The sequence below is a fragment of the Leptosomus discolor genome, chromosome Z (genome assembly GCF_034619465.1).
Source record: "Leptosomus discolor isolate bLepDis1 chromosome Z, bLepDis1.hap2, whole genome shotgun sequence".
Lineage (NCBI taxonomy): Eukaryota > Metazoa > Chordata > Aves > Leptosomiformes > Leptosomidae > Leptosomus > Leptosomus discolor.
In genome coordinates this window covers 49,008,015-49,029,259 of record NC_141419.1, presented here as the reverse complement: position 1 = coordinate 49,029,259, position 21,245 = coordinate 49,008,015, and the positions used below count along the sequence as shown (strand labels likewise).

The 21,245-nt window shown below is 43.0% G+C and overlaps 1 protein-coding gene across 2 annotated transcripts in view; it reads right to left on the bottom strand.

The window, feature by feature from the left end:
- The window catches only part of ABCA1 (ATP binding cassette subfamily A member 1), an 82,099-nt gene extending 72,748 nt beyond the window's left edge, over positions 1 to 9,351 (bottom strand). For both annotated transcript variants that reach the window (XM_086480217.1, XM_086480216.1), the window contains exons 1-2: positions 9,286 to 9,351; positions 3,612 to 3,705 (exon numbers count right to left, since the gene is read on the bottom strand). In XM_086480217.1, coding sequence (XP_086336343.1) covers positions 3,612 to 3,705; positions 9,286 to 9,351 — 160 coding nt within the window. The remainder of the gene's footprint in view (positions 1 to 3,611; positions 3,706 to 9,285) is intronic.
- Positions 9,352 to 21,245: the final 11,894 nt, after the last annotated feature.

Below are 21,245 nucleotides of genomic sequence, written 5' to 3'. Positions count from 1 at the left end.
GGCAGGTGCCTACATTCATTTCCCTGAGATAAGTATGTCATTGCTATCCCACACAGGCTTGATTTCCAGACAGTCTTAAAACTTCAGAGGTCCTAAAACATTTAGGCACCTGACTGCTATATTTCAAATTTTTGCTGAAGTCTTAACTCTTGCTACTAAAGACCTACTTAAGTCATAGCCCAGCCATCCTGTTTACGTTCTGCATTCTGGTCAAGAGTTAAAGCAGTAACAAACTACCTGTGGCAGATCTCCACCAGCACAGCACCCAGGCACTTGTGAATCCCTTACCCTCCAACAACAAGGGAAGAAAGGCTTCCCTTGTATAATCCTGCGCCTTAAATGAGCTATCAGGCTGCTTTCTGCAAATGAACTCACTGCTTCACCCCCACAGTAGGGAGGGGAGCACGGAGGAAGGTTAGGCCTCTTCCTCAGCAACTCACAGCTACTGAAAGCAGCTACTCAAGACTTTGACCATGGAATGAACATTCTGCCCTCTGCCACCCACCTCATCCTCACAGCATGCCTGCGATCACATGGGGGACTGGCTCCCCACCTCCACAGTGACAATGGAGCTATCCCCAGGAGGAAGAGAGGTCAAAGCTGCTGCATTACAGCAAGGCTGGTTAATGCAGGTGTCTAAAGGAAGGCAGGGAACTTATCAGCCCTCTCTGGAGAAAGGTAAGGACTCTGTCCAGGAGAAAGGTAAAGGAACCAAAGGTTCACTGTTTCCAGTACCCAGGGGACTGTTTGTTCCCAGTTCTCTGTTTAAAATAGAAAAGCTATTTACCTGAGCTCTCTTACTTCTGTTTCATTTTGCTTTTTTGTTCTTCTTCTGGCTGAGGGGCTTGGCAGGTGGGGAGAGGAGGAAAAATGCCAAGACTTTCAGATTCTTTTTGTAAAATTTCCCAGAGAATCACCTTCTCTCTCCCTGTGCCTTTTATTTTACATGGCTAAGAACTCAAAGAAGCTACGAAAAGCAATATGAAAAGAGGAAAGGTGCACAAGAATTCATGGTAACTTTTTACACAGTGATGCATGTTAAGAGCAGTTTCTCAAAGAGTAAAGCAGGAATCAGATGAGTTACACAGAAAACAGTGCAACAGCAATGATGTTGCTGCAAACATCTAGCTTTTCAGTAGACATTAAAGTCACTTTCCATCAGTTCCTCCCCCCCAGAAGAAGTGTGTTTTGAATACCTTAAAGGGTCACAGGAACAGCAAACAAAAGTCAAGCTCTACAAGACACAAGCCAGTAACCTTGCTCAACAACAATCTAAGATGTCTTCTCTGGCTGGTCTGGTGAAAGCCATGTAACTGTCACTTAAAACCTAGTGAAATTTTCCCCCATGTTGAACTTGGTAGCTGGAGCTATCCAAGCAAAATTTTCCCCCATGTTTTCAGAAAAACATTTCTCACCCTTGGCCAAGCTGCTAGAAGTAAAAAAATCCTGACTGGAAAGTCTGACCACAGAAACAGCCCAATCCTTGGTTGCTCCTCTCCTCAAAGAGGAAGAGAGAATTGAAAATCTTATCTGTTTGTTGAAAAAGACTATACCTTCAAAAGACTATACTAAGGCCATCTGGAGGCTACAGAGCACCTGCATACAACACTTACTGCTATCATCAGGCATTACCTGCAAGTGATTTTGTAACAGCATACAGCACTGCCACTACAGATAACAATCATGTTTCCCTTAAGGCATCCACATGGTTGCCACAGAGTTCACCACAGTTTCTTTCTATCTCTGTTCACAGTTCAGTAAAAAGCGTTCACGACCTCTAGGCCATGATCCTAATTGATTTTTATTATAGGCTCTTGCACTTTCTGCTACAAAATTGGCTTTCAAGTGACTACTGGCACATCTAGAAAACTAAACTACTTCACTGAAAGGAAATTTCACCTTCAAATTCTTCACTTGTGATCATTTATGGTACAAAAAGAATCACATTAGAAGTCACATGTGGCATCAAAGGACCCACCAATTTTGAAGACAGAGCACTAAAGCCAGTAAACACATCCATATCTGTCAGTATATAAATGAATGTTCAACGAAACCCATCCAGACTTAAATGAAATAATTTAGCTACCTGTTCTAAGAAGCTCTCAGAAAAATGGAGAGGATTTAAACCATAGAAAGTGAATTAAAAAGTTACTAGCTACTCTACACTCCACAATTCCTGATGACAACATAGGCAGAAGGCAGAGAAAACAACATCAGTCAATGTAAACGGGAAGGAAAAAGGCATACCGGTGAAAGACTCAAAACTCTGCTTGTAACACCAGGATGCCAAAGCAGAGGATTTACACGGAGGCAAATGACTAACAATTCCAGTCTAAACAGCTGTAAGAAAAGGCAGCGCTTGCTAGGTTTGACTTTATATATAGCACTGCCACAGCTGAGACAAATTACCATTGAAGCTGCTAGTTAGTTATACCAGCTGAGGAGGCTGCTTACTGCTTCTGTTCAGCTTTATGTCCATATTACAGGTGTTTCTCCTAATGCTGCTGTAACGTTCAGTCAGAAAAGGCAATTCAAATGTCATGCAGCAAAGTATGAGATTTAATTTAGAGAAGCTTCAATTACCCTGACAAGCACCATAGAAAGTGAGTTAGGCAGTACACGGGACCAGCAGTGTCTAAAGCGTAACAGTAAACTGCAAACACTATTACTTCAGCTTTGAAAAGATCCTTGCTAGTGTGAAAGCCTAGCAAGCAGCATAAAATGCCCCAGCCACGGCAAAGAACCACAGGGTAAGTGTTCTAAGAGCTAGTTCTTTACCCATTTTAAGAATGAAACACTTTAGACTGCCCTCCAGAATCATGTTATGCTGACCCTTAAACCTCACCTTGCAGCAATCAGGCACAGGAAAGATAAGCAAAGAGCTGTTACACAGCTAATTGCAGCATGAGGCTGTCACCAACCACAGTAAGATGAAACATGTTGCTAATAAACAAGTCATGCTTCCTAATCAAATGGCAACCAAATCAGAGGTCTAAAGACTGTATTTGCAGAGCAAGAATAAGCTTTCTTTGAAAGAAAAGGAGAAACGTGCCCATTTATGATGTAAAGAGAAAAGCAAACTGGTTTTTCCCCACAAATGTACAATTTCTGAATCTACTGAGTACAGAGCTGACAGTCTTAATGGCTGGAAGGAATGGAATTGCTCCTGTGCTCCTTAATGTGATACATTAACCCACATTAGTGCCGGAAAAATGAGACTGCTTTCTTACAGATCTGAACACTGCTTTCTTCTTATGCTACGTCACATACAGATCAACAATGGGAAATAAGTCTTGGGCTCTATGTGGGTTTTGCAGGCTTGTCACATTTCTGCAGCAAATTCTCAGTTATTACATTATAAATGCAAAAAATGAGAAACTGCAAGAAAAACTGCAGCAATATGCAGTCCTGGATCAACACAGACATTAACATGTCAGAACACACTACAGTGCCCAAGATGGAAGGAAAGGAGCCATTAAAACTTCTCTGAATATTTCTGACTGAAGTATGCAACCACTGCCCCTGCTCTTTGCATCTCGCCAGCTGCTTTATTACCTTCTAACCATGAAACAACAATCATTCTGGGTGCAGCTGCTGTGTTTGGTACTTACATTCATGCTGCTCATAGGGCGGATATGAAAGTCTTACAGAGATCAGGATGAAGAAGATAAACAGAGGCCAGGCAACTTCAATCAGCAGCTGGAACTGGAAACAATAAAGACAAAGTATTAAGACATCATATTCAAAATAGAGAACAGAACAGAGGTTCCAGGACAATCCACTTGTAAGCCAGAACAGTTTTGCAAGCACTGCCTCACTTCAGTTTGCCCGTGCATTCCCAGACCAAGAAGTTTGCTCCTCCAGCTTCAGAGGATAACCTGCAAAGAATTACAGGATTTTTCTCATTAATATGTGCCAGTTATGGGACTAAACTGGACGTGCTTAAAGGCTATTTTTGGCTTCTTTTTACAGTTATTTCTCCCCTGATTGAAAGAAACCTCCCAATGAGTCTTCCCAGCAATGAGGTGAATTTTTGGCCCCGTATTTTACAGGCAGTGGGAAGTACTTGCATCCCGTTCTCACAGTAAAACATTGAGCTTCTACCCTAACACATCAGGTATGGAAATTGTGCCAGTGCATAGCTATGTGAAATCTTTCTGTTTCAGTGCTGCAGAAGTATATTGGAATCAGGAAAGCAGAGTTACTAAGATTAAGCTCATATCTAGTTATTGTTTCATTCTAACACACATTTGTTTGCAAAGGTAGGCACCCACTGGTCCAGTATATCTACAGATAGGTCGTGTCAGATAAACAAAGAACTCAGTTATTTAGAGGGACAAGAATATAAGAAAGGCCTACTATTAAATGCAGAGCATTTTTTAGACAGCAAATTGAAGCACAGAAAAATTCAGAGATGTGCCATGTCCCACAGAAGCAAGTGGACAAAGCAATGCATCAGGCCTAGAGCTTCTGAGACAAGCTGAGGTTTCCTAGGCTTGAGTCACATCCCTCCTTTCCCACTCCAGAAAGGCTACCTGAACATGCATTTTAGGTAAGCCATGAGACAAGGAAAAACAGAATTCTTTTTATGCCACTACTTAGTTTTTTCTTCCTTTGGGAGAGGGAAATCAGAGTGTTTTCTCGGTCAAGTAAAGGTAAGTCTTTCCCCCTTCTTTCCTGGAAAACCTGTGTTTTCTAGTAAGATGTCTACATTCTTAGTACAAGCCAGACAGGATCAGACTTGCACCCCAGCAGGGGAGAGAATCCCCAGACACAAATATGTTTTCCCATGTTACACCAATAACAGCTAAAATTAGACCCCCGACACTCAGCATAAGGCACTCCACACAAACTTTGGAGTAAGACTTCTAGGTGGCTGCTGTACCTCAAAATAATCTCACACTGTAAAAACACTGCATTAAAACAAATGCCACTTGATCCAGCAGAGGAAACCATCTACGATGGCTCTTCAGAGACACACTTAATGGCCGACATCCAACCAAATGGCAACCCTATCCGAAAGACAAAAATTAAACAATCAGAGTCTCCCAGTCACTCCTGGTAAGTGCCAGGCTCTGCAGGATGACTTTGGGATATCATTTCTCACCCATTATTTTCATGCACATACTGTATGACTACTGGATAAGGAACTCCACTGAGACTACGCTAACAATGATGCCAGGAAGATGCTTCAGTATCTTTGGTCTCCGTTTTTATTATAAACAATGTAGTGGCAGCACACACACAGCTATTAACAGTGACAGCCTGCTTCCCTCTGCATTAAACAGTGGTCTGGCCCTCAGAGGACAGAGATGCTCAGAGCTAGGACACCAACAACTTTAAACAAGTTCCTTCCCTTTTCAGGATCCCCTCACAGGTGCTGCCAGGATGGTGTAACAGGACTTTTCCTCCTCTTGACAGAAAGGCGGTCATGAAACCACGACAAGCCATTCCCTCTGCCAGCACCAATGGCCATGCTCTGGCACACATCATGGCCCTCTGACACCCTGGCTGTAAGCAAGGAGCATGCACCCCGACTGACTGCCACTACACTGTTTTGGGAAGAGTGGCATCAGCTGGGCTTGCCAAGGCTTCTCTGGTTGACCAACGTGGCCAGATAGCCTCTTGCAGCCCTGCAACTGCTACACAACCAGTGAGAAAATGCTGCCTTGCAATCAAGCCCTGCCTGACTTGGAGAAATAGCAGTCCTAGCCACACCACACTCAAGTGGACAGTAGTGCCTGGATGGTCCCGTTGTTGAAGGGGGGAGCCTGGCCACCTGCAAACATAGCTCCTCTTTTGCATGCCTGATTATGGTTAATTACACAATCACAAAGGTAACCACATGTGGGACGCATACACAGCACTATGCCTCTGCACACATGTCTAACTGCAGATTGACAGGCTCAGGGAGGACAGAAAAAGTAGGGATGCAGCTTGGACTGACGGAGTTGCACCTTCACAGCTGAAGACTGCTGCATCATGGCAGCCACTGAAATGTTCCTTAGTGAGAGACAGTGGGCAACTCCACCAGAGGCTTGGACAGGGTCAAACTCAATGTGTCAGCAGCATTTCAATTCAAGTCTGGACTCCCTGGCCAGCCTCTTGTGCTGTGCAACAAAAACTGAATCCTCTTCATGGTGCTCCTGAAGGCCAGTAGGTTCCCTCCCCTACTGCTTCCAGACCTTTCTGTGACAGTACTTTTCATCCAGTGGCCTTTGCAGAGGAGGACACAGAGATATTGATGGGGATAAGTCTCACTCGGGTTTATACTAAGTAGATACTGAAAAATCAAGTCTCCTCACCCACATTTGTGCTGCAACTACCGGACCAGCCTGGTAACTAGTGGAATGAAATCTTTAAACTTCCACCCCTCTGCCCCCCCTGCTCTATCTGGAATTGAAGGAAGAACATCCCACTTACAAGTGAATTCAGCACTTGGCCAAGAACAAACTGCTCCTAATTTTACTGAGGGTAGTCCCCAAAGCATGCCAAATTTATACAAGTTGGCCAATGATGCACGATACCATTAGATATTGAGATCTACACCATGTCAACAGGAAATCTGTTGAGCAAGACTAACCAAACTATCACCCCACCTCACTGTCAACCACCCTCCCCACCTTTATGGTCCAGTTTCAATGCAGGGAACTACCAGCAGCTGACCAGCCTCTTCATGTGAGTTTGAGGTGTCTCCTCACTTGCAAGACCGCAGGGAAAGAGAAGTGGTTTTACACAGTGACCCCTGAACATGGTTTTTCTTTCTTCCTCTCCCGCTGTAAATTCCTTCCCCCCACTCCAGTGCCGTTGGAAGTTACTCAGTACAAAGTAACGCTTGAATTGCACACGTCAGGCTGAGCTTTGAACCCAGCTTTCGCAACGCAGCCCAAACTCACAGCTGCCAAGGAGAGGGTTTGGTGAGAACCAAAGGGTAGCCCACACTTCTTGTGGGAAGAAGAGTAAGGATCAAACTATTTCTGGGCTACATCTTCACTAAGTACAAATGTGAGAGCACCATCACTGCACCCAGCTGAAGGACACTAGTCTCCTAACAGTAAAGCAAGTAGATGAATGACTGTGCAGCCATGATAACAGCATGTTCTGCTACTTTTCTGCCGTTTTCTGATAAGTGGCCTTTCCCTCCTGACAGCTCCAGGTAAAGCCCAAATGGGGATCATTAATAAGAAAACCCCTGCAGATATAGGAACCCCACAAAAACAAGTGATGTCTCAGGCCTTCATTGTGAATTGACTAATAGTATCAGTGTGGAACAGAGACTATGAGCAGTTTCATGCCCTTTGGGCTACTTGATGGGAAACAGATACAGAAGCTGCCAGAAGGTACGAAGAAATAGCTGAGCAGATCCAAGATTGTGACAAAAATACAAGCAAGAAGGTCTTTTCCACTGACACGTGTGCTTAGCCTACCATGTTTTTGTGGCATCGCTGAAGGATCTGAATGCACCTCTGCTGCCCAGTAAGCTAGCCTACAGCTACCTTGACAGGACATGCAGGCTAGACTCAGATCTCTTCAAGTAACCTTCAAGCCTGATGCATTCTTTTTAGAAGACCCTAACAAAAAAGCCATCATCCTCAGTGTAAAACTCAACTCCTCTGAAGTCTCCTCCTGGTTTAACTAGTTTAAGCATTGCTCCAGAGGAGCCACTAATGTCCTGGAGTTTCCCTAGTCACTAAAGGCAGTTTGGGAAAGGTCAAGAGCAAGATCTCTAGTGGCAAGGGAGGAAGAGACTGTTTTCAGCTCTAAGAGGCTAGGTTACATAAGCGATAGCTGAAAACAGCCTATCTTTTTAGAAGCTGTAGCCTACCTTCCCCAGCTCTGTTGCAACACTTTTCTAAAGTATGAGGCTGCTCAGAAGGTCAGGATGCTGAACCATACACCCAGAGAGCAAACAGCCTCACTCTTTGCAGCTGACACAGCCCACAGCATCTCAGCTGGGCAGTCCTGTCCTGGGAAATCAAGGCTCCTGGAGTAAGGACAGAAGCACACAAATTGCATAGAAATTCCTGCCATCGCTGGCAGCTTTGTAACCCCAGAGGTATACAAGACAGGTCAAAGATGCCACAAGCCCCCTCTGTCTGGTTTTATTTAAGAATGGGCTAAATCCAGCTCTGAATTCACTGGACAGAAGTCCTATGAAAACAAGCCTCAGACACCTGAGCAAAGACTTTAGAGACTGTCTCCATCTCCAGTGGTGAATATGATAGCCTCCCCTCCCTTGTGACTCCAAGTTTCTAAAAACCAGCTGGCAAGCACCCTGACATTTGCAGGGTTCAGAAAGCTTATCAGACAGACCACTTTCCACTCACCACCTCAGTAACTCATGTTCCCTTCACATTCTCTACTCATACCTTCTCAAGGTCAGAACAGGACTCTACACAGCCTGTTGTACAGGACATGACCTTGTTCAACACATCCCCTAAATCCCTGGACAGGAAACAGCATGTTTTCTCTGGCTTTTAGCCGTCTGCAGGAGTTACAGCATCCTGTGAGGTCTCATTAATGTAAAGGCAGAAGAATTTTAAGAACACCATACTGGATTCATCCTCCTGTGCCTTTGTCACCACAAGAAGAAACTCTTGTTGTATGTCGTCTACCTGATCAGGTACATTCCCACACTGCTAACAGACAGCAAGGCTACCACTTAAACTAGTCATAATGCACCTTGGTAGAAAAACATCCAAAACTGCATTTGTCTCCATGCCGACGTAAGAACATGTCTCATGCCAGCCACTTAAACTATACCTCCTGCTGTAAAAACCACAATAAGCTGTGGTTTCACTCCCTGATTAAAGAGACTGAAGATGCCTGCTATTGCCTCCACCACTTCTGCCATCAGGAAATGTCAGAATTTTGTTACCATTTTGTTCCAGCTTGCAGCATTCAAAGCTTTTAGACTCAAGCACACATCCCTGCAGTCTGGCAATGCCCCACGTGCAAAGCAGAGCAGGTCATAGCACAGGTTTTAATTTTACATCCTCCTTGCTGCACACAGCAGTCATGTACCCTTTCTGCCTGGTCTGATGTGAGTGTTTCAGTACTCTGACACTCTCTCATGCTGGTATTCAGGACACAAGTCCTAAGGACCTTCAAGCCTTCTGGTATCTGTCCACCCACCACTTCAATTTGAATTGGGTCTTTCCAAAAGCAGACTAGTTGCTCTGCCAGGGGCCACTAGAGGTGAAAGCCTTAAGAAAAGGTTTTTGCTTGAAAAGTCAGCTACACTGCTACAACTTAGACCTCAAAAAACCTTTTGCTAATACTTACAGTCTGTCGTCTTCTGTAGGTGAAGTTCTTCCATAGCAGCAATCCCAGTTGTGTCCAGAAAGCCATCTTCTTTCAGCAAAGCCTAGGAGCTTCCTTTATGCAGCAGCAGCAGTACACAGCAGTGACACTGTGGCTGGGCATCAACTAGGGGGGAGGTGTGGTAAAAAAAAAAAAAAAAAAAAAAAGAGTTGAAAGGGAAAAGCTGTGTCAGTCAAAAGAGAAAGGTGACAAGACAGGGAAAGGCAAAGGCTGCACTCTGTGACCCCATGTAACCCTGTAGCCCTCCATGACACTCCCCACTGCTGGCTTCTTACCCCACACAGTCCAGCTGAGTCTCATGGGTCTCAGTAAGCTCACAGACTCACTGTCTCTTACCTCAGAGCTCTGAGGCACAAAAGAATGCAATACCCACAGGACAATTATTTTCTTCCCTGCCCAAAAATTCCAAGAGCAAGAACAGCTCAGAACAAGAAAAAAATCATAGGCTTTGAAAGCTGATTTAAAGACTCCTCCAAAGGAGACTGAACTGTACAATTCAAACCTTTTTTTTTTTTTTAAAAGCTTATTTCCATATTTAGTTTTATAATGACAAAAAGCCTGCTGCTAAACTAGAAAAGCCTTTGTTCTGAAGTCCAGTCAACACCACCACTTGTAAGAGAAAATGCTACGCCCTTAACAGGCAAGGGAGAAACATCCATTTCCTTGAAGGTAAGTGACTAAGAATGACCCTGCAGCCATTCCTATTTGGATAAACTGAACGGAAAATTGCTGTTGAAGCAATGTTCAGGTCTCGAAACCACCTGGCCTCCACTGCTGTTGTGAGTTAACTGTATTCATTAGGCACCTTACAGGAGTATGAGAAAGTATAAAGGGTTAAAAAACCCACATTCATCTGTTTGGCGGCTATTAACAATAGCATGGTATAGGCTTGGCTACACAGAGACTTCCAGGAAGGCTCAATCAAATCCAAAGGTGAGCTTATAATACTTTAGTTAAACATCATTAAACCTTTTTTCCAGAATTAATTTGGCATAGCTTAATTTACTTTTGAGTCTAAGGCTACTTCAGATTAAAAGGAGCTTCATTCTAAGTAAGCATCCACACAGGAATTTAGTTATTCCACATCAAATTAATTATTATTTAAGTATTTCAATACACTGTTGACAGGCTCAGTGTTAACAGGACAGCTGGTAGCCGATCCAAATGCACAATGAAAGAACCATTCCCTCCAACATCTGCTAAACTGGGAACACACATGCTTTTGATTCTAGTGTCCCACATACCAGTACCCTAGCCCTATGATTCAGAGTTGCATGCCTGATTGTAAACTGCATTGAAAAGGTTCCCACAATCCATAAACGTGCTAGGAACATAAGACTTCCTCAGGAAATGCCCTGATCAGTCCTACACTGGAGTAAGACTAGATGATAAATGGCAATTCTGGATGTAAGCTTTGAGACAACAAACACTTGTGGCCGTTAAGTCTCATCCAAAAGTAAATTCTATTATTGCAATGACTTGTGGATTAAAAATTAGCTGTTCTACAGCTAATTACACTGTAGCATCACAACAGGACAACAGTGTCTTCTTAAACACCAGCACAGGGAAGCAAAGAACAATAACAGACGCCTACAAAACCCTACAAATTAAACCTCATGTCAGCATGCAGGCAGCTGAGTGTACAGTCAGCATGGGCTCATTAACTTCTGCCAAGTACTGCTGTAATTCACTGACATGACCTCTACATATGCTCCTTCACAGAAGGATGCCCACCTGATCTGACAGGAGACCCTTTCTCCCCTTCCCAGTGCTTCCTGCTGGTTACAGCACCCTGACACTAACACATTCCACCTGCATGCACATCTGGCTGATAGTGAATTCACAGACACACTCAGGATGAAATCCTTGAGAGGCTAATAGCACATCCACAGCAGGGAGAAAACCTGCCCTTTGTGGACAATCTCAGAGGACAAACCCTGGCTGCTGAGCACTATACATGCATGCTCATGGACCTAAAGCACACCTTTGCTTACAGGCTTGGCTACAGGGGGCTTCGCAGCACCTTCTCTGAAGTATTACAGATTTAAAGCTGCAATTAGGGAGTATTATCATCCCTCCTTTGTACCTCCTCCACTGACTGGTTTCTGCTCAGGATTCAAGGGATTCGGCAACAACACTTTTACTCACTCTGCTGAGCAACTTTGATTGCTACTCACGTAGTGCACAGGCACTCCGTAACCACTAACTTGGCGCAAAAACCTTTCACAGAACACTATGAGAACTGCTCTTTTCAAGCATTCTTCTACTAGGATACTGGTCTGTGGGTCCTCCATTTGCTTTGCTGTGCTCTCCAGCGTGCCACAGAACATAAGCCTTTCTACCCTACCAATCCTGCAGCCATTGGACAAGTTCCACATACAGAAGTAGAGGATAAGGGACTGCACAACCTTCTGCAGTTGGTAATGGTAGTTATGCAGCAGATTTTTATCTTCAGAAGGGTGTTCAGAGTACCCATTCCATATTCCCCCCTCTACAGTACTGTCAACTCTGCAACAAGCTACTTTCCAATGCTTTCCAGCAATTACAGCTGAATACCAAAATCCATGAGTATAAAGCACCACAGAAAGAGTGCAGGAAGAATCCCAGGGAGAGCCAAAGAGACCACTGACATTCACATCAATGGAAATACACCCAACTCCTGTGCCTTAATACCCTGACAGAGACAGAACAAAATCTGAAGCAGTCTGTGGGATGTTTGAGCTAATCACGGGGTAGTCGGTTTAACCCATGTTAGTGAAAATCCAGACATTGGTGCCTCACAACTGCAGTCAGTCCACAGTATTCAGAACACAGAAAAATTGCTTCATAGAGGTTGTAGGGTTCACATTGCACTAGCAAACTGTAGTGAGATAAGGCCACATATTTGATCATTTAACACATCTCAGCTGATCAGCAGAAGCCTGTGCAGCCAGGAAGACTCAGCTGTGGCCATCTGCTTGGACTACAGCTCTCTGGAGTTCAGCTAAACTTTACTGGGAACAAAGCAAACACTCCAGCCTTCAAATAAGACCAGTTTGCCCAGATATAAGTTTCAAACTAAGCAAAAATACTGACTTGTAAGGACTGTGCCTGAAGACTGGAAAACCTGGCCTAGATGTAGGCACTACCAGCTAAGTCCCTACATTAAACTAGGGGACAGGGCCTAACACCGGACTAATCACAAAAAGCACAAAACCTGAATCTGATGCATGTCCAGTTCTTCCAACCATGCTGGGGTGACAGCTTCAAAGACATACTCTGTCCCAGTATCTGTTACAGACTGTGTAATACAGGTTTGTTGATGCTTAGAGCTGTCTCTGATTTTGATTCAGAGAGCTGACGTATTTGGTTCACTACTGATAAAAGTTAACTAGGTCCACATGAATTACTAATGCATCAAAAAATGCTCTGCAAACTAAGAATCTCAGAGGAAAATAGGTTAGCACCCTTTCAGATGTTCTTCCAGCTCACAACAGGCAAGAATTGTAAGCCAGAGATGCAGTTAACTGATAAACTAAACACTCCCAACTCAGTTGGAGCTGAAGTCCATCTGCATCTCCACTTCAGACTAGTCAGACTAGAACTCAAAGTTCAATATAGCCGGGAAATCCAACTTGCCGTTTAGCACTGCAGTGCCAAAACACACAAATACCAGTTAGTTTCCAATGCAAGCTTGTGTATCTCATGTTAAGTAAAATTCTGAGCCAAGAGTAGGTATCAGTGATCACTCCTGACACTAAAGCAGCAATACTGCTTCTGTCTAGAGTAAGAAAATCTGAGTGAATTCATCATCATAGCACAAGTTTTCTGTGAAGTACCACAGCTCTACTGAAGAGAAAGGGGATTTAAACCCACTAATACTGGACCTGTCCTTTTAAAGTGCAATCTCTTGCTTTTATAAAGCACTTACTCCATGAAAGTAGGAAGAATTCCTTCAACTGCAACAAATACTACAACTTAGCTGTGGAGAGGTCTTTGTGTAAGACATCCAATTTTCACATCCAATCTTTTCATTGTGTGAACACTGCAAGTTTTCCAGTAGAGGCAGATACCAATATACAGCAATTTTAAGCCTAGAGGCATCAGGCTTACTTCTCTTCATCACCCAGAAATCTGTTTTTGTCTAGCTCTGCTTCAGCATTTCTCCACCTCTTCACCAAAATATATACAACCGCAAAACTTAAGCCTACATGGAACACACCAAGGAAGACTCAAATTGCCTACAACTTTGGGGTACATCTGGCAGCTGTCTAGTAACTCAGGTGCAAACTCAAACTTCCACCTTACCAAAAATAAACAGGTATCAGCAGGGGCTGTCTAAAAAATGAAAGAAGTAATGCATGTTTGGAGTAACATCCTGAATCCATGCATACTTCCTATGCCACAGGTAGATACACCAACAAGCTGTTAACCAGCAGCCAGCAAGGATTAAGAAACCATTTGTATTTAGCCAGCAAATAAATGGTGAGGAACTAGTATAGAGGTCCCTCTACGCTCTACCAACATGTCACTCAGACTTGTGCACACTTAACATGCCATTTGTCAGGTGTCCCAAGTTCTTCCAATTCCTGACAAAAAACACACAGTAGGGATCAACTAAAAGATGCCTGAATACTTCCCCAGACGTTCTGATAGTTTTGCTCAGTCTCTTCCTAGGGAAAAGCTTACTCTTATAATTACAAAAAACCTTGTTTAGCCTGTAGAACCAGTGGACATCAGAGGATGGGCAGGAGGGGCATAGCAATCTGCACATATCTTCTAATCCAGCTTGGGGTTCCTGCTTTGCTCTTAGCAAAGTTGTAACACCAGGTCAGGACCTTCGCTACTTGCCCAGCCAGGCAGCCACAACACCCACCAGCACAATCAAAGCACAGGGCCCATACGCTTGCCAAATGGTCTGCCTTTGCAGAAGACTTCCTGCACATGACATTTTCCCCTGCTGCAGAAACCCTGCACAGCCTCCAGACGTACAGGGCTACAATTCCATCCCAGTGTGCAATTCAGAAAATTCCTTTTAGCAAAAAGTCAGGCTACAGGGCAACCTCTGAAAATGCTGACAGTGAAACACAGACTTTGACCAACCCTTTCTTTCTAGATCAGTACCACCCACCACTTGGAAGTAGAATGGCTGCTGAGAAGTCCATCAGCTTGTATGCCAACAGTCTCCAGACCAAATCCATCTTAAATAAAAACCAATGTATTTTTACAGCTGTAGATTTAAAGAGGAAAAAAAGCTCAAGTGGCAGAGAATCAATTCCCCACCCCCATGCCTGGTGTCTGTACTAAGTAAACATAAAACAGCCTTCAAAAGCAGCTTTCTGCAAACAATGCAGCTGTTTGCTTTCTTTTGGGGATGAAAAAACCTTTCCCCTAGAGAAGAAATCACTATTTAGACAGGGAGCAAACTGAACTTAATCAAACCTGTAACACTTCAGGATTATGGCAAGAGGCTACAGACCCTTTATGTCTCCAGCAATTACTTAAACCCAGTCATGGTCAGCAGAGCTCAAAGCTTTTACTAGTTGATGAAGGTTCAAGTGGCCTCCATGAAATCAGTAGCCTCTATCCTGTTCTCTTGGTCAGATTTTCCACATCATGAAAGCTACCACTGCTGGCAGTTTTGCACAAACCAAGCAGCCATGGAGAGTACCAAAATCTAGAGATTACTTCTTTTTGAGGGTAAAAGAGGCATTATTTGCTGAACACACCACAGGTTTGCACTACCAGAGCCAGTGCTGTTCCTCTCCCACAAGCAGACACAGTACAGCACTTTATGCTTTCTGCTTCAGATGAAAAGTTGTACATCTGCTTAACTCCAATAGCTCCTGCCAATATATGTATCAAATGCAATGAGACCCACTTGGGAAGAAGAGAGGCAACTAGAACACAAACATCTGATTTCAGCAGAAATCTAGCCCTATTTGGGAACGCTGAGAAACATCTTAATTTTCTTTAGGCAGTGTCAGGATGCATTTTGTGAAGCAAGCAATATCGTGAGCCATGTCAACTCTGCAAAGCCCAGATTCAAGGCCAACGACCCCCAGTGCTCCGTCTGCCATCAGTTGAGAGCAGGTCCCCAAGTGAACACCAAGGCAGGACAGAAGTGCCTGCCTCATGAATTCACATTTTGACTCAAGACAAACCATCAGTGGCCTGCAGGGGCATTTAGGTAACAGATGTGTAGATTAAGCCAAAAGTCCAGAATTAAATCTGCATCTCCCAATCAAGCTCTAGTGTCTTGGTCACTTCTCTGCAGACCACCATGTTTTTGTGTCTTCCAGCATAGTAGCTACAACCAAGAGACTTACTCTTACACAAGTACATCTACTTTGTACAATTTATGACTGTGCAAAGCCGTAAGAAGCTCTCAAGGCACAAGTATTTGGAGGACACCTTCACCATAAAGTCCACAATTCCCAGAAAGCAAAAAGCACTTTGCATCTATGCAACTTCAAATTGAGACTAAAGGAGGAGGAAAAACAGCATTAATCCCAATTCTGTTGAGATTAGGATAGATAAAGAGCAGCTGTGGACAAATGCAAGTGATTTTTTATCTCACTGCTAGAGAACTAATTTGAGGTAATATCCACAGCAGAAACAGCCAGTGCCTAAAAGAATCAGAAGTAATGTCCATTGTGTGATCAAAACAACTCACACAAAGCTTGCAAAACCCACAGAAGCAAATCTGACATTCCCATCTCTGAAACTTTCAAGAAGTCGAAAAACTTAGGACATTCACTGGAGCTCTATGAATGAGGGGAAAGTGGCACCCAAACAACAATTATTTTATAGGAATAACAGTATTGCTCTTTCAAAGTAATCTTTTAACTGAAGAGCCTGAACTAAGTTACAAAAAGGTGCCATGAAAAGTGTTAGCAGCACAGAGTTTAAGCAACTCACCTGAGACCACAAGCAAAGCAAAAGCTGAGATGAGAGTACAACCACCAGATCCCACACGTCTGTCTCCTGGTTTAAGCACTGCTAAAATCTGTAGCAATCACAAGCAATGCAGTATCAGCAGTGGAGGTGTGAGCTTTGAACCTACAGCCTGCTGCCTGGGACACCGGATCTTTATCAGTGGAGCCATACAGACACTAAAAGCAAGTCTTTCATAACCTCCTCACAGAGGACATTTATCTCCCATTTGCCAGGTGAATACCTGACACTAGGTTTCCTATTCCATCTAAAAAGACATTTAATGAGCAGTGCTTTCCTCTTCAAAATGACCCAGGTCACGTCACAGGGTTTACACTGACTCCTTGTTGTTAACAATGTGATTGGACAGCTTCTGGGTCAGCAGGCAAGAATTTAATTAGGACCACAAACAACAATATTTGTGTGGCAATTCTTGGCAAGATACTCTACTAGTTTACATCACTTTACACAGACTGACTACTTGGCCTTAGGTTAGATAGTAAACAGGTTCCAACCTTGTTCTTCAGTGCTTACTAATACTGAAAGCAACTAGTGTACTGTTTTCAATATGAGCATCCATCTGCCCTCTAAATAAGTGATTTGTATGACAGACACTTTAAGATCCACGATCATGATAATCTACAACCTGTTTAATTCCTTTTCACTCCTTGAGGAGCATGTCAAATTACTGGTACCTAATATTAAAGGATAGTGCCAAAACATCAGGAAGCTGATGAAACAGTCTCATGGGAACCCTCTAGTGACCTGCCACCTCTGGTCCAGCCAAAACCCAGACACATAGCATCTCACTCATCCACAGGATCCTTAAGGCAGCATGCACACAGCTACAAAACACTGAATAAATGACTTCCCTTTGTTATCTAAGGGGGCCCAATATCACAGAAAACTGGAGACAACCAGTGGAAAAGGATTCCTCCCATTAGCACAGGTTGACAATAAAACATGTTTCACAACCTGCATTAACTGCTGCAATTAAAACTAGTGACATAACCTCAGCCCAATAGTAGGTTCTGCTTGCTGCACCAGGTACTACACAGAGAAGGGAGTCTGGATCTTGCTCTGGCAAGAGCTGGAAACAGTATAATGTCATGTTAGGGGCAGAAATCTGACTTCCCAACTACTTAGGCAAAATGGCAAGGTATTGCTAAATGTATTCAGCCTTGGCACTAGGACTGAGCAAATGGATTTTTCAAGAGTCAGTATATTATGTGCTGAGTCTTTCTGAATGCTCCACTATGAACAGCTTAGCAGAAGATCATTTTGAAAGACCTGGCCCAGAATTAACATAACAAGCACTGAAATCCCTGGCCCCAAACTCTTCAGAGTATCTGTCTTCCCTCTGTCTTCTTAAAGCTGAACTCCTAAGTTTTATTTCTGAGCCACAGGTGGGTCCATCCCTACCAATTAGAAATAAGCCATAAGTGACAGTTTCCCAAAGAGTCAAGCACCAGCTTATGGAGGACTCCATAATAAAAACTGGACTACATTTTCCAAAATCCTCAGTGCCTCCTTAGACATTTACACAAGGCCACGTTCTTAAGAAATGGCTGGTGTTTTATAAGCTTCTCTGGTGAGACAACATGCCAAGCTGTTTTGAAAACCTCTCCCGAGTCACACATCTGCCTACCAGAACAACCACAACTTCTAGCACGCTCAAGAAGCTCACTGGTGAAAACAAACGCAGCCTCAATGCAATGGAAGATGCCAAGCTTGCATGCACTACAGCCGGACTGACCCAAAGAAAAGCATGTGCAAAAGACTGTGGCATACAATCAGGCAAGAGGAATTGCTTCTATGTCAAGTAAAACACCCAAGATGAAATGCAGTCTTCTATTTTACGAAAAACACCAGCTTCCACTGGAAGGCTGTTAAACAAGTGAAGCGTTTCAACTTTCAACATTACACTGAATGTCCCCTACTTTCCCCATACAAAAAAAAAAGGCAAAACCTAGTCAATTCTTTGGCAAAAACAAACAGAAAAGCTGATTTGCTATATCACGGCCAATGTCCAAAAATCCATAGTCCATATTAGCAGATTTTTTTTTTTTTGGCTCTCAGAGAATGAGCTCTTCTCTAGTGGAATCTAGAAGTAATAGAACATCCTGCTAAAATAATAATTGCAACATTTGAGCTCAATTCATGCCATTAAGCTTTGATCTCTGAGCAACTATAGTAGTATCAGTACACAGTCTGCAAAAAGCTGTATCACACAGCCTCAGTCACTTTTTCCAGCTGATCATGCATCCTGTTTAAGGACATTATCTTTGCAACTAGGAAAAATGGTGAAGCATTTCACACTGCAAAATGTACATTTCTGGTTGGCAGCAACCTCAAGGAGGAGAAGGAAGACAGGGCTCCCCCAGGAAAGTCATCAGCCTCATCAACTTTTAGGAAAAAAAAAAATCTATGAGCTCAGAAGGTTTCTCAGGACAGAAATGCCTTCCACAGCACATCGTAGTCATTGAATCACTTCAGACACAGCAACCATAGATCTGGTTTAATGAAGTTCCACGCCGATAGGTGCTCCATGATCCTACTGCAGAGTGGCTGCAGCATCACCAGCATGATTGTATCTTCTACGAAGCATAGCTACCATGCCTTGCAGCTTTGCCATCACGTTCATAAGGATTTTTTTGGCAAGTGTCTTCTCCTACATCTTGTTTTTGTAACTTGCAGGTCACCCTGAGAGAAAACAAGGACACAAACCATGCCCGGTACAAGAGTAGACTTCAGTTTGGGATGTATGCCTGCCCTATAACATCAGAAGAACTTTACTGTTATTTATCTCTTCATCTTTGCCATTTGGGGCCACGATGCCATAAAACAGCATGTGTTCAGTAGCAAGAGCAGAACACAAGATAGCTTACACTGTAGAAAACATTCCAGGGGTGCCTTTGAGATTCAATGACAAAGAAAAACCTGTCTGTTAAGCTTGATTATCTACACAACTGCACTGGTATCTGTGGCACAGGCATAAGTAAGAGCAGACAAAACAGAAATATCCCTTAGTTACGAAGAAAAACATCAGACAAGAAAAAGTCTCTAGCACAATGAAAGGAAATAATATTGTCAAGAAAAAAAAAAGCAATAAACTGTCAAAGGCAGTATTTAGCACCCATCGTCAGCTTGAGCACAGTTTGATCCTTTAAAGCCTACAACAGACAGGAATGCAATAAGTCGTCAGCTCCCACACGGCTATCATCTAACTGTACAGATTTGGAAGCTAGTAATTCACTAGAACAACAAACAGATGTCCAAGTACTTTTGAAAGCAGTATCAGCTATGAAGAGGAATGAATTTCTGATTAATCTTGGCAACCAATATAGAGTTCAATAACCACTTATCTCTAAAGTTATTACTAGAAGAATATGAAAGTAATTGGCACACATTGCAAGAAGAAAGCCTGTATGGCTGCTGTGGCAGGTGTGGCACAGGGCAGCTAGCTGGGAGCACTGCCAGAAAGCATGTGCCAACCATCTCCGTTTTGCCTGATCCACAGAGGAAACAGTTGTTCCTCACATTTTATATTCTTTAGCTCAAGCTGTATAAGCCATACCCCCTGCTGCTGAAGCTTCAATCCTCAGTCAGCATGACAGACAGGCAAAGCAGGCTAACGCATGCCTATTGAAACACCATGCAGACAGATCTAAGAGACAGATCACAGAACTTGTTCATGTCCTAAGCTATCTCATGATGCAGAAGGATTCAGGACGGAGCTCTGTTAGTTTGTTCCAACAGTTTCAAGGGACCAAGCACAGAGGCAAAAAGCTGTGGTCCACTCAATTTCAACCAAATGACTCAGAACAGAAAACACTTCAGGTACGCACAGAAGTGGCAGGAAATACCAAAAGGAAAAGCAGTAAGCTTGCAAGAGAAATGTAAAGAAAAGTTTTGCAAGCTTTTAATGGATATAGGATCCAAAAACATTCATTATTTTGTTGAGCTTAGGATATCCTTAATGGTGCTGAGAAAGTTCCACTGGAGTCAAAGCACACTCCCAGACAATCCAGTTGACTGCAGTTATGTCTGGTTTTATATGTAAACACAACCAGGAAGGAAGATATAGTGGTGTGGAATATTAAAAGCATGTCACAAGAACTGGGAATGAAGCTCTGGAAGACATGGCAATCAGTAGAACAAAAAAATAACCTGGGAAAAATAAGATCTGAAGAAACTGGAAAACAGATGGTATACAGGTGATGGTATCAGTTTGCAAGAAGGAAGCAAGTCTAGATCTCTCCAAAGACAGCAGAAAAACTCCTGTTGCTTACTTTAGGATGAATATTTAACTATAGGTTTGAAAGACCTGCGAAACAAAGCAGTAAGAACTGCTACTCTGATTTAATAGGGTAAAGAATAATTAACATATCTAAAGTATTTTAAAACAAAAATTACATTAAAAGTACACTGCCCATTGGTAGAACAAAAATACAAATGTGGAATCAATTTAGTTCTTTAAATAGGAACATTTAATTTAGGGGAGGAGTAGATTTTGAACTTTGACTCCTGTACTGCTACGAGAATGAAATGTCTGTGCATCTGCACTCAGAAAAGGTTAGTGCTGCTTTATTGTCTGGATGAGGAGAGTTTTGGGGGGGTTTTTTAATCCATCCGAATTTTATCCTAACTCTGCTTTTATCAGTAGCCATAACCAAACTCTCATTATGTGAGCGTAATTACAATACGGGGAAGAGCAAAAAAAGCCAACAACAGATCCCTAGAATATCAATATATTCCCCACGAATACAGCTCTCAGACAAAGGAACATATATGATAATTTCCTTGTTTCTTTCGAAGGCACAAAAATTTACCTGGAAAAGCAGATTCTACATCTGAAAACCCGGGACTTAAACCCAGGTTGCTGGACTAGTAACACAGCCTATAATCTTTAAAAAGATGTGTTACTGCTGCAGCTGAGAAAAAACACACTTTCACTTCTACCATGAGGAGTATAAACTTTCATCATGTCACTGTTACAGCAATGG